General features: G+C 38.8%; 1 protein-coding gene and 1 long non-coding RNA gene across 4 annotated transcripts; both read left to right on the top strand.

The window, feature by feature from the left end:
* Positions 1-165: 165 nt before the first annotated feature.
* Positions 166-5,787, top strand: LOC112186185 (CCR4-NOT transcription complex subunit 10). Of its 2 annotated transcripts, none has more exons than XM_024324538.2 (6): positions 166-601; positions 1,128-1,214; positions 2,310-2,471; positions 2,588-2,674; positions 2,749-2,820; positions 3,497-5,787. In XM_024324538.2, exons 1-6 carry the CDS (start codon positions 410-412, stop codon positions 5,396-5,398), a joined length of 2,502 nt encoding a protein of 833 aa, XP_024180306.1. In that variant the 5' UTR covers positions 166-409; the 3' UTR covers positions 5,399-5,787. The 2 variants fall into 2 exon arrangements, with proteins under 2 accessions (XP_024180306.1, XP_024180305.1); XM_024324537.2 differs by having other exon boundaries at positions 2,307-2,471.
* Positions 5,788-9,461: 3,674 nt separating this feature from the next.
* LOC121051382 lies at positions 9,462-10,781 on the top strand. 2 transcript variants are annotated; one of them, XR_005805538.1, is made up of 4 exons: positions 9,462-9,550; positions 9,622-9,746; positions 10,254-10,374; positions 10,495-10,781. It is a non-coding gene; the product is annotated as an uncharacterized LOC121051382 (long non-coding RNA). The 2 variants fall into 2 exon arrangements; XR_005805539.1 differs by having other exon boundaries at positions 10,254-10,418.
* The last annotated feature ends 2,492 nt before the right edge of the window (positions 10,782-13,273 follow it).

Here is a 13,273-nt window from a genome sequence, read left to right as displayed (position 1 = left end):
ATTGCCAAAAAAGATCCATAATTATTCTGAATCATTTTTCTTTTTTGGCAAATCAATAAAATTTGAAAATTAATAGGGTTCTGACTCATAAAAATCACAAAAAAAAAGAGCATAGTCTATTAGTATCTGTGAAGCCCAGTTTGAGCTAAAACAAATAATCTCGAAACCCAACAAAAGCGAAAAGAAGCCTCATCAGAACCCCCCCCCCTCTGTGTCTCTAGTCGTATCCTTTTCCACACTCTTCTCTCTTTCTCTCTCTGCAAATCAGACACATTTTCAGCAAAGCAAACTCATACAGGTGTCCTTCTCTTCAAGATTTAGGGTTTCAAAACCCCCAAATCCAATCCCCCATCCCCTCCGTCACCGTTAGGGTTCCGGCGATTCAAATTCTCCAGATTGATTCGCCCGAATGGCCGCCGCCTCCTCATCAGCGCCTCCACCGAACCGCGACGGCTCCTCCTCATCGCCTGAGGACGACGCCGTTTTGTCCGCCACCAGGGCTTTTGCGCAGGACGCCTTGCTGCAATTCCAGTCAGGGAAGTTCGATCAGTGCCTCACCGCCTTGCACGAGTGCCTCAAGAGGAAGGCCGGCGATCCCAAAGTAAATTCTCTCCCAAATCCAATCTCTGATTTGTTTATCGGGATTTTCGTGTGTTTGAATTCAGTTTATGGCTTCCGCTCAAGTGATTGCTTGTTTTTGAGTCAATATTATATCGGAATTTTTAAGTAGTCAAGTGTTTCACTAGGAAATTTCTTCACTTGATTGGTTTGTATGTTGTTAAAATTGTTTCGTCAATAGGCTGAACTCTTCGATTTCCGGCACATGCGAGTGGAAGTCGTCAAGACATACATCCTCGATCATCAAAATATGAATCGCTGATAGTATAAATGATTTGCAAATAGAATCAGAGTTTAATTGTGTGGTTTGGCAAATGGAAATGAAGTATTGTATTGTTTGTTTATGCAATAAGTAGTTTATAGAAGTTGTAACACTCTTGTATGTACATTGGGACTGAATTGTGTTGCCTTTTAATTCTACATTTTTGGTATGAATGGCTTTTAGTTGTGTGCTTTTATCACCTATCTTCATGCTAGTTGTAACTTTAGTATTATTGTTTTCTTATCAGATATTTCATAATATTGGACTTGCGGAATTCTATAGAGATGGTTGTTCAGATCCTAAGAGGTTGCTTGAAGTTCTCAATGACGTCAAGGTAACTCATCTTCTTGTTTCTTCTACCCATTCACATAGACCCTTTTGTTTTCAATTCAATGCGCACCTACATAGACATGCAGATGATATATCATGGAACAGCTCCGTGTCGCATTTTGTGCAGAAATTAACTAGGTGGAAAGCTGATGAGAACTTTTTTATTATTCTATCATTGTTGAACTCTTGATGTTAAAATGGTACTGAATGAATTTAGTGGCCATGGAAATTGTCTTTTGTTTGCGGGGCATAGACTGTTCCTGAGGGGTTTAGAGGGCAGGGTTCTTTCTTTTTGTGCTCTTTAGTGTTTATGAGTGATTAAGGCAAACTTCTCTTTGATTTATTTTTTGTTTTGTTAGCATTTGTGCACTTATGTATTATAGAGTATGCCTGCTTTGTAGTTTGGATAAACTTGTTACTTAGGAAGAAACTTTGTTGAGAGAGGAGGAGAGTTTGCATGCGGAACAAAACCTATTTATGTAAGCAGACCTTTACCAAGTACCAGCAAGTAGGTGTTTGATCTTTAAGCTAGAATTTCTTGCTATTAATTTAGGGATTATTTTTTAAAGTGTTCAAGTTAATTGTCCTTGTCAGTGTATTGAATCAAGTCAAATGTCCTTGTCAGTGTGGTAAAGGAGAATACAGGTAACAAGTCATCTGTTATCCATCACCTTACTAACGATTTAAATGGTAAGGTCTGGCATTCTCGAGATGGATAATAGTAATTGAATTTCTTTTTTTGGTCTATTTCATCACCAGTTAGAAACTGATGAATCAGACATGAATTGTGGTACTTGTAATTCTGGCCCCAGTTCTCCTAAAATTTTGTATAGAATGGAATGAAACTTATGGGCACCACAGTGCCATATTAAATTGAAAGTTTAGTATGATTGGGAGCCAGTTGTGTTGGGTTTGGTTTGCTGTGCTAATACTGAATTATAGTAAACCTTATCAATATGATAGCTTACATTTATAGTTGTGGTTTAGCATTTTGATACTTGAGGTGAGCATCAGCATAATGCAAGACCTGTTACTTTTCAATGTGATAAATTTTTTTCTTTATTTCAACTTTTTATTATTATTGGTATTGGTTCAGAAGCAAAGTGAAGAGCTTGCTCGAGCATCCGCAGAACAAGCGGAGTCTGCAAGCAATAGTGGAGATAAATCATCTTCGGGTTCCAAAGCAAGTAGTACAATGGCACATCCATTTTCTGCTCTCTACATGGATGAATTTGACACTTATGTAGCGACCTTAAACATTGTATGTTACGCTATCTATGTTTACTGTTTCATTTTTACAATTATCAAAGGAAAAAAAAATCTTCTTTACAACTTTCATTTGACTGCTGTTATTTTTTCAAAATTGGGCTTATGTAGGCGATTATCTGGTTCCATCTTCATGAATATGCAAAGGCGTTGTCTGTTGTTGAACCACTGTTTCAAAATAGAGGACCTATAGATGAGGTAAATTATCTTTTACCTAGAATAATATCGTTCTGCAGTCGTAATGCTGTATTAAATGCTTTATTTATTTGCAGAAAACTGCTCTTAATATTTGCCTTCTGTTGCTGGATGTGGGGCTAGCTTGCCATGATGCAAAGAAATCTGCTGTAAGTTCTAATGCTAATTGTGTCATCAATTGCTTCTGTTTAAAAATATTCACTATCTGGCCCTGCTTTTACATTCTTCTCGTAAGATTGTTTATATATATGTGTCTGATGGAGGAATCCAATCAACTCAAGTTTTCTTTATGCCCTAGTTTGTTCTAGATGCACAAGGCTAAACTATATGCATTACCTTTAATGCATTGAGTGGTGATATCATAAGCTGTGGCACATGGCCAGTAGTTTATTTTGAGTATTGTGGGCATGGATATATGTGCATGTGCATGTGCGTGTGTGTGCTAGAGTGGCAGCGTGGATGATAGCTTGTAGGCTAACAACTAAACCTCTTGATGATTTAGTGGAGTTTGTCTTGGACTGGTGAGCCTAATAAATTGCACATGATTGGATTGAGTCCAGATCTGCACTCGTTTGACTCTGTTAGGATTTCATTGAAGCTGGGTAAGCTCCACGCGCGCATGAAAAATACATTTTTATATATACATGCATACACACTAGGAATTGATATCTTCAGATAGTTCTGATATGAACTGCAGATTGTGGTGTGGGGTTAGTTATTCAACTTTCCTGGTTGCTTGGCTTTATTTTGCTTGTTGGTTCTAGGTTTGTATTCTGTCGATCTAATTCCCAACTGATTCTTGTTGCATTTTTTTTTTTTACTCAGGATGTTTTAATATATCTGGAGAGAGCTTTTGGTGTTAGTTGTATGAATCAGGGAGACAATGGAAGCACTGTGTCGCAACAACCTCCAAACACAGTTGCCAAGTCTTCATTTCCTCCTAGTTCATCAGTCACAGATGCTCCTAATTTGGACTCAGATGGTAATACAAATGCCTTGGATTCTGAGGAGACAGGCGAGTTTGATAATGCGGTTTTCGACATGGATGTAGCACAGCCAACCGGTCTCTTATCTTCCAATGATCTTTCGAGGAACCCAGTTGACATATCTGTCTCTTCTGTTTATCTCAAGCTCAAGACGCAACTTTACAAGGTTCGATTTCTACTTCTCACTCGGAACTTAAAGCAAGCTAAGCGAGAAGTGAAGCATGCTGTGAACATCGCACGTGGCAGAGACTTATCTATGGCTCTTCTCTTGAAGTCCCAGCTTGAATATGCTCGTGGTAATTATCGTAAAGCAATCAAGCTGTTGATGGCATCTAGCAACCGAACAGATACAAGGATCTCGAGCATGATCAACAATAATCTAGGATGCATCTATTATCAGCTTGGGAAATATCACACATCATCCGTATTCTTCTCCAATGCATTGCTTAATTGTTCATCTCTTCGGAAGGACAGGCCTCTGAATCTGTCAACTTTTTCCCTGGATAATTCCCTCCTGATAGTATACAACTGTGGTATGCAGTACTTGGCTTGTGGAAAACCATTACTTGCTGCTCGCTGTTTCCAAAAGGCTGGTTTAATTTTCTACAATCGACCTCTGTTGTGGCTTCGGCTTGCTGAATGCTGTCTGATGGCTTTAGAGAAGGGACTAGTCAAAAAGAGTCCAGCTGCATCAGAAGTCAGAGTTTATGTTATTGGCAAGGGTAAGTGGAGGCAACTTGTCATGCAGGATGGGGCTGTCAAGAATGGGAACTCTGAAAAAGGTGATTTATTTTTGGGTAGTGATCAGCAGCCCAAGCTCTCAATGTCCCTTGCCCGGCAGTGTCTCTCTAATGCCTTGTACTTACTAAACCATTCCGAATCAAGCTATTGTAAGAATTCTTTGCCATCTAATTTTTTCTTGGACGATAATGAGTTAGGTGAAGTGGCATCGTCCAAGAATTCCAACCACAAGAACTTGCACAACATTGATTCCGAGGCTTCTGTGCTGTCTGTAGGCTTGGGTCAGGTTAGTGCAAATGGGGATGCAAAAGAGCAGAAGGGAGGAACTACTCAGGAGCTTGTGCAAAACTCCCTTTCCTCCTATGAAGAGATTCGTAAAAAGGAAAATCTGTTGCTCAAGCAAGCTCTTCTTGCTAATCAGGCATATGTGGAGTTGGAATTGGAAAATCCTTTGAAAGCCTTGTCAATTTCGAAGTCTCTCTTGGAAATTCCTGAATGTTCTAGAATTTACATATTTCTAGGTCATGTGTATGCGGCAGAGGCTCTTTGCTTGCTAAACAGGCCAAAGGATGCTTCTGAGCATTTGTTGACATATTTGTCTGGAGCTAATAATGTTGAATTGCCATTCACGGAAGAGGACTTTGAGCAATTGAAAGGGGTCAGGACTGTTGATTATGAAGAGGTGAATGGAGGGTCAGCGACTGCAAAACCTTCGGCCTCAGAGGATGGGTTAAGCTTTGTGTTCATCAAGCCAGAAGAGGCACTTGGAGCGATGTACGTAAATTTTGCTGCCTTGTTCGCCATGCAGGGTGAACTTGATCGGGCTCACCAGTTTGTTGCACAGGCATTGTCCATAGTACCCAACAATCTACAAGCATCTTTGACTGCAGTTTATGTGGACCTCAAGCTTGGTAAGTCTCAAGAAGCCCTTGCCAAGTTGAAACGGTGTAGTCGAATTACATTCCTTCCAAGCGGATTAACATTGAATAAAGCTTCTTGATGGTTGGTTGTATTGGTGGCTTCTCATAGCATCCGGCCCGCCTCTCATTGCTAAGCTAGTGGGTAGATCAGCAATCCTCTCTCAGAGGGATTTGTAACATATATATAGTTCCCCGATTCAGAAATAAATTTCTGTTCATTTTTGTCTTTTTTTCCTAAAATTTTCATATCTTAGGGCTTAGTGATTGGTGGTGTGGCTGTGTTTTGTTAGTGCGGGAAGCCCACCTTTGATACTTGAGATGTAGTTCTGATTTAGATTATTGTTGTTTTAGTGGCTAATCTAGTTGGTCAAACATAGTTAGATGATAAACTGTTTTAGTGAAAGGAACTGAAAATGTTATTCATTCTGGATTCATATTTCAAGTCATTTATCTTGCAATGTCACTCGTATTCCTGGATTGAATGTTGATATGTGGTTGATATGCTGTTCAATAGATATATTTTTTTGGGTCTCCGGTGATAGTTCTTGCCGGACATCTCGGTTGGTTAAAAGATTATCAACTATCAAGACATTTTCGTGGAGTTTTCTTGAATCTGATAAATCCATGGGAATCTTGAATCAGGAGGAATCTTGTTGTAATTAGTGTATTTGGTATTGTCATCTTGAATCACCTAAATGGCTAAATGTCTTTTCTATCTTTATATCCGGTGAGATTATGAATACCGTGATTGATTATTTTTTTTTCCTCTATTATGCGGATTCTACTTGGATATTTATACTGAGAATGTGAATCTGCATATACCGTTGTACTAAAGATTGCTATGTAAATTCCAACAGAAGAAAAGGAAAAACAGACAAAAATTGCTATAAATGAGTTATATACACACAACATGGTGTTGTTATATATGTGCCCGTCCCAAACATTTGGGATTCAGGCTTTAGCTAGAGTGATATCAAACAGAGCTACTTAGTAAATGAAAAAGAGGTCTGCAGGAAACTGTCATGAAATAAGCTAGATGGTTCCTCAAAAGTTACTCTTGGACTGTCAACTATCTGTTTCTCAACATCTGCAAAATGCATTCTGGATTCCGGATCTTTGCTGTCTTGTGAATCCTCATTAGTCATTACCCTGTGAGTCCTCGTTCCCTTGTGAAAAGTCAAGTCTTGTGTAAGTCTGAATATAATGCCGTGCCCGCCACAATCCCTCCCTCTTCCTCGTTGTGCTTGTCTCACTTCTGATGCTCAGTGAGTTCCACCCTCTTCCTTTTCAAACTTGAGTGTGGCATTTCCTTCTGCTTACTGCCTATGGCATTTCCCTTTCAAAATTTGTTTTGGCAATTGATATTGGGGTCTCAATATGTCTACCAGCTAACTTAGTGTTTATTTCTGAGGGTGAGAGAAATCTCAATGTCTATTTCTATTGATGAATACAGCATTTGTGTGAGTACGCTGCAAATATATGTAGCAGAAATCAATTCTCATTTCATGTAGTTATTTCTAATTTTCAGATTTTCTGGTTGAATAAGTACTATGGCAAGCCTACTAAGCAGGCGACAAGCTAGGTTCGTCCTTTCTCTCTCTCTACTGAAATCTAAAAATCTGCAATGGCTTCCTATGGGATCACACTGAAAATGTGATATATGTGTGGTATACAACTTATTAAGAACCCCATAGCTACAAGCTATGGTACTGTGATGTTTGTATGAGTTACATATAAAATTACATTTATACTACAAGCTATGTGCTCTGCTAAGGAGGTCCGTTCCTTAGCTAAGGAACAGATTTCCATATTTTGATCACTTTTCGATCACATATTCACATCTTAACCGTTAAGTTTTTAGGTTCTAATGTATAGATCATCTCTGCAGATTTTCAGCCAAATTGATGATCGTTAAGGTATCCAAAACTGCAATTTATAATCATGAATACGAAAGATTCATGTTAGACAGATTCAGTTTATTCATTGATTTAATCGAGTTCAATACCTTAATAATCATCAATTTAGCTGAAAATTTGTATAAGTGATCTATACATTAGGACCTAAAAACTGAACAGTTAAGATATGAATATGTGATCGAAAAGTAGTCAAAATATGGAAATCTGTTCCTTAGCTGAGGAACGGACCTCCTTAGCAGAGCAAGCCTGTATATATATATATATATATATATATATATATATATTTGATGAACCTCGACGAAATGAGGATAATTTATTGAATAAAAAATGAATACAGAGAGGGGGAACTATACCAAACCTCTCGACAACATCAATAGAAATGGAAATTAGGAAGATCATTCGGTCCCGAACACAAAAACTATGAATGGTAAGCGGAGCCAAATCCCACCAAACTAAACCTGAGGAAGTAGTTCCAAAATGTGCTAGTGCATCTGCGACTTGATTTCCTTCAAGAAATATATGAGTAGAACAAAATTGCATTTGAGAAATACGATGCAAACAATTACCCCATTCCACATGAAGTTACCACGGTACAAGATGAGGAGATTGTAGAAAATTCAGAACAAGTGTAGAGTCCACTTCCAACCATATGAATTTTCAATCTCGGACCCATGCTAATTCTAGTGCTTTAATAACCGCCATGACCTCCACTGCAACATAACTAGGCATATCCAAATTGGAGCAAAAAGCACTCAAGACAACACCTTTATAATCCCAAAAAAAAGCCACCATAACCTGCTTTCCCCAAATCACTTTTCCATGCTCCATATGTGTTTATCTTGATCCAACCAAATAACGGAGGATGCCAATTAACTTCAATGATGCGGGGAGTCTTCCGCTGCCTACAAGGGGCATTAAACCTCTTCAAAATACATAGGTTATGAGTGGTATTATGCATGTGACCAGTGGCAATGTGACTAGAAGAACATATATGACCTGAAGTCAGCATACATGCTTTCCCCACATCAATATTTTCACCGTCAAACGTGACCTTGTTCCTTGACAGCCATATAAACCATAGAGTGTAAGTGAAGCATGCAAGCCACATTTCTTTCAATTGTGGCCTACGACCAACAACTAACCCACGTTGCATGATATTTAATAGTGAACCATGAAGCTTGCGTGTAATACCCCAAGCTGCACCTCACCAGCTCAAGCTCATTACAGTGCCGCGAGTCTCTAAAACAGAAACCGATCGCTCGGCTTACATCCTAGAGAGCCGCTAGGCATTTTATTTGAAATTTTTTTTGTATAAACACAGCGGAAGCTACAAATATTTATGAAGTGAAAATCCTTGAGTTGCTAAAAAAATCATTTCATTCGTCCAGAACATGAATGAATGTTCACGCGAAGGATACGAACTTTAAGGAATGAGAACTAAAATTGACACAAGCTAACTATCAACAAGTTTCGGAACACGAAGTTCGAGAAAAAGAATGTAGAACAAAGTCCAAACGATGGTTTACCGGACTTATTCTGCACACCCAGCTCCGTCCGCTTTTGTTTAGGGCTGGGCGTTTAAACCGGCAAATCCGGACCGGCCCGTGAAAGCCTGACCAATTCGGGCCGGGCCCTATTTTTTTCTTCACCAAAACGGTTCGGGCCAGGCCTTCATTTTCAAAGTGACGGTTCGGGCCGGGCCTTGACATTCAAATTTGGAAAAGCCCGTTAGGCCCGTATTAGGTAAAATAGAGACAGATGTTAGTGTTTTATTGGTCAATATATGGCCACAAAATATTGTCATAGGATCAAACCTAAATCTAAAGTCCTAAATTAGTCTCGCCTCATTTCTTCCCCCAAACCCGATCTGAGAGAGAGGCCGCCTCCTTCACAAAGCCGATCTGAACCAAACCCGAGAGCTCCTCCTCCGGCCGCTTCCGCCATGTCCGCCAACACCAAGCCCTCTCTCTCTCTCTTTACTTCACTTTTAGCCTTCAATTTATCGATTGTTCCCAAACTCGATCTGAGAGAGAGGCCGCCTCCTTCACAAAGTCGATCTGCATGTCCGCCATCTCCAAGACCTCTCTCTCTGTCTCTTCACTTCACTTCAGTCTCAGCCTAATCAGTTGGCCTTCAATTCATCAAACTCGATTTGAACCTTAATTGAAAATACTCGATCTGAACCTTCAGTTCCCAAACTAGTTCTGAACCTTCAGTTAGCATACTTGATCTGAACCTTCAGTTCTCAAACTAGTTCTGAACCTTCAGTTAGCATACTCGATCTGAACCTTCAGTTAGCTTACTCGATCTGGGCAGGTTAGTTTCTCTTTGCTCAGTTTCTCTTTGCATTCCAAGATTAAGTATTTTGACACAATCATTTCTTGCAGGATTGGAGCTGCTGGTGGGGCTTCTTGAGTCTAAAAGCCTGAAGCAGCAACATGATGGTTCATTGGCTACGAAAGCCTCTCCACTCTCTCATGTAGATGCAGTTCCTCCAGCACCAAACTCACAGGTATGCTTCAGATATTAACTTGGAAAAGCCTGTAACCTTGTGATTCTCTTTACTTTCAGTTTGTGAGGGTTTCAATATAATTTTGAAGATGTAATTAATTTTTGGTTGACAGTAGTCTATTGAATGTTTACTGATCAGATTCATTGCACTTTGACTGCTAAGTGCTTGAGCATTGAGAATTAAGGAGTATAGAGTGTTATTTCATCTGATATGTATATTTCTGTCCCTCGCCCACATTAATTTCTTTAGTGTTTTGAACATCTGATAATATAATCTTTTCAAATTATTGTTGTTTTTTGTAAGCCTTTGAGGCAAGATTCCCCAAAGTATGGTTAGTTGATGACTGTTAGGGCTGTATTTTAAAATTCTTTTACCATGCATTTGGTGTTCAGTTGATACTTGGCATGGATATTTAGTAGAAATTGTCTCTCTCTTTGTTCATTTGTTGATTTTGGTTTGATTTTGATGGAGTTTCTTACAGTTTTTCTTGTTGTGCGACATTTGCAGAAGTTCAGAAAAGGGGAAAGGACTTATGGAATGAGTTTGATTTTGGGAAGCTTCAACTCGATCAAACTCGAATTGGTGGCTCTAGAGTTGTGATTGTTTGGTGTTCTTCTTCGAACTAAAGGTGGGTCTTCAGTGTATGATACAGGCTCATCTGATCCTTAAATAGTTAAATCTCTTTCTTATATGTGTGCAGCTTGAATGGTTCTTTGTTATCTAAATCGATTTATGATGGCTGTTGTAGGGACAAGTGTGGAAGCCAATTAATGGATGGCTGCATTGCTGGTGAACTGCTGGATTGAAGACTGGAAGAATGGCTACTAAGTTGCTGTATTAGAATTAGGACTTTCCATTTCATTGCATATTTGTACTTGAATTTGGACTTCGTGTTTAAATTTGGACACTTTGTATTTCAATTGTAGCTTTAATTGTTCTTGATAAGTACTTGAATTTGGATATTATGTATTATGGATATTCAAATTTGCAGCTTGAACTTTGGATCTTGATATTGTGTTTTGATTCAAATCTTCACCCGGTTGATATGAATGAAAGCTGGATATATAGTAAAGTAGATATAAAAATGGTAAAAGACAGGTTTTTGGGCCCGAAAGCCCGCAAGCCCTGCCCGAAATGAAAAGGGCCGGTTCCGGGCCAGTCCCTGTTTGTGTTAAAACGGGCCGGGTCCTGGCCTAATGAAAAACGGGCCGGTCCCAGGCCCAGTGAAATTATTGTTGGACCCGGCCCGTGCCCAGCCCTACTTTTGTTCCATCACCAGTGCACAGTACCTGCATCCACACTGTTGTAGGGGTGAGCTTTCATCCTCGCTGCTCAACAAGAACTCTACCTCGACTAGATTTAAAACCAAATAATAAATCTTTGGGGCCCCAATATGAAAACATGCTTAAACCAAATATTTCAATCAACGACAAACTTTTTAATAATACTTTTTGACTCGAAAATCGATGCAGGATACTTAAATAAACACGTGCGTTGAATCTTACCCGATGGCCGGTCCCATAGACCCACTACACGACCTTACCTCAAATAATTTATCAACCAGATAAGCGTAGCGAGAGCGTCCGCTACCTAGCTACACACACGGAGTCAGGTCGTCATTGCGATCGCTCACTGTCCGACTGGTGTAGCTAGCCCTCCGGAGGTTTAGGGGATCGAACCCAGGGAAGTCAGTGCCCCCTTCGCTCTCAAGCCATCACATTTCTCACATGGTTTGGTTAGCCATTACATTTTAACATAATCAAACCATACCAACTAACATGCATCATTTAATAACAATATATAAGAAAATCACTAATTGAGGAGAGTCCTGAATCCCTACCTGGATTCTGATGCTTTCTCTCACGCACTCCGAGAGTCGCGAACCTTCCGTTCCTTGGGTAACTGGAGTCCTAAGGTTCGACATTTCGATCGTTAATAATTTATTGAACAAATATCTGAATCTCAATGATTAATAAATCATCCGACTAACTTTTCCTGGTTTAACCAATCGCGACAGGTTTGATAATTAATTAAATTATCGAACATTCACTTAAAATTACGATATCGACAAAACATATATTGAGCGCACCCGATTTACTAAGGCCACCCAATATATGAATTTTTTTTCTTCACTTATTACCATTTCACAGAAGGTGTGCCCAAATTACTAAGGGCACCCAAGATCATAACTGACCATCTTTCAAACTTTTCACAATCATATACACAACCGATTCATTATTTATGTGCTTGGACTTTTTAACTATCCATAACCACAATTCACTCGTAACCCACACAATTTACTCATTCATCACTAGTCATAAATTTTTTCACAGAAACCTCATGTACCCACAGTATCCATTCAACAATTCCATCAATTTCTCAATTCGCTACTCAACCAATTCAAACCAAAACATAAGCATCTACTCTGTGCACGCAATCTACATCGAATAGCCACACAACATAATCTCACAAATTCAACCAAACCCAACCGGCAATAGTAACCATAATTCCAAGGCAGAAACATCACCAGAGCAACCTTTTAATTCAAGGTTTGGAATTATACCTTCGAAAGTCTACGTTGATCCAGGGTCGGCCCTGTGTATAGGCCCAACAGGCCTGTGCCTATGGCCCCCCGAAATTAAACCAAGTTATATATATATATATATATATATATATATATATGTAAAAAAAAAAAAAAGTAATACATGCCCATATCGATGTCTTGTCGTTTATACTTCTTCTCTAGTTCTCCTAGACTTCTACGCGGCTACTCGGGGAGACGACGTCTATTGTTCTTACCTCACCTACATAATCCCAAATTCTCAATTCTCAAATCTCAAAACCTAGTAGCTAATTCATCATCAGATCATTGATTCATTGTCGCCAATAACCATCATCATCTGCAATCATTCTTTTGTTTTCTTGTTCTTTGTAATGTTTTATTAATTTTTCTGAATTTTTGGCAAATTTGGGAATTGAGAAGAAGGAAATAGCGGTTGATTTTAACCTATTGATACTAATTAACACAGCAATTTCGTTGGGCAAGTCTTTAAGTATTCTTTGCAAATTCAAATATTTTTCAATGAATCAATGATTAAGATTTTAGGGTCTGTTTTATTTATTTTTCTTCTTATTCGATTCGTCTGAACTAATAGTGATTATAACTAATTATGAATTAAGTGCATCTTTGTTATTTGTTAATGGAATAATGGTAGATTGTACTAGTGCCGTAGTGGTATCAGTATCAGATGCAAGCTAGAATTTTTTTTTTTTGATACATAAATCACATAGATGTACTCTATTATGCAAAGATGTGAAAAGAATCCAAGTGCAGAAGATAGCAAGTTTTGTTGCCTTTGCTACCTTTTGCTCCTGAAATACGACAATATATATTCAGAAAGTAGAACCAAGACATGAAGAGTCGATCAAACTGACAAACTTTTATAAAAGTAGAGGAATCTGAGTGCTGGAGTTAAACCAATGGATTATGAAGGCAGAGTATTAGTGAGGACTTTAGTAGTTTAGTT

Source organism: Rosa chinensis, chromosome 2, assembly GCF_002994745.2.
Source record: "Rosa chinensis cultivar Old Blush chromosome 2, RchiOBHm-V2, whole genome shotgun sequence".
In the NCBI taxonomy this organism is placed as follows: domain Eukaryota; kingdom Viridiplantae; phylum Streptophyta; class Magnoliopsida; order Rosales; family Rosaceae; genus Rosa; species Rosa chinensis.
Note: the sequence above shows the minus strand (reverse complement) of the source record. Positions and strands in the feature narration are given on the sequence as shown.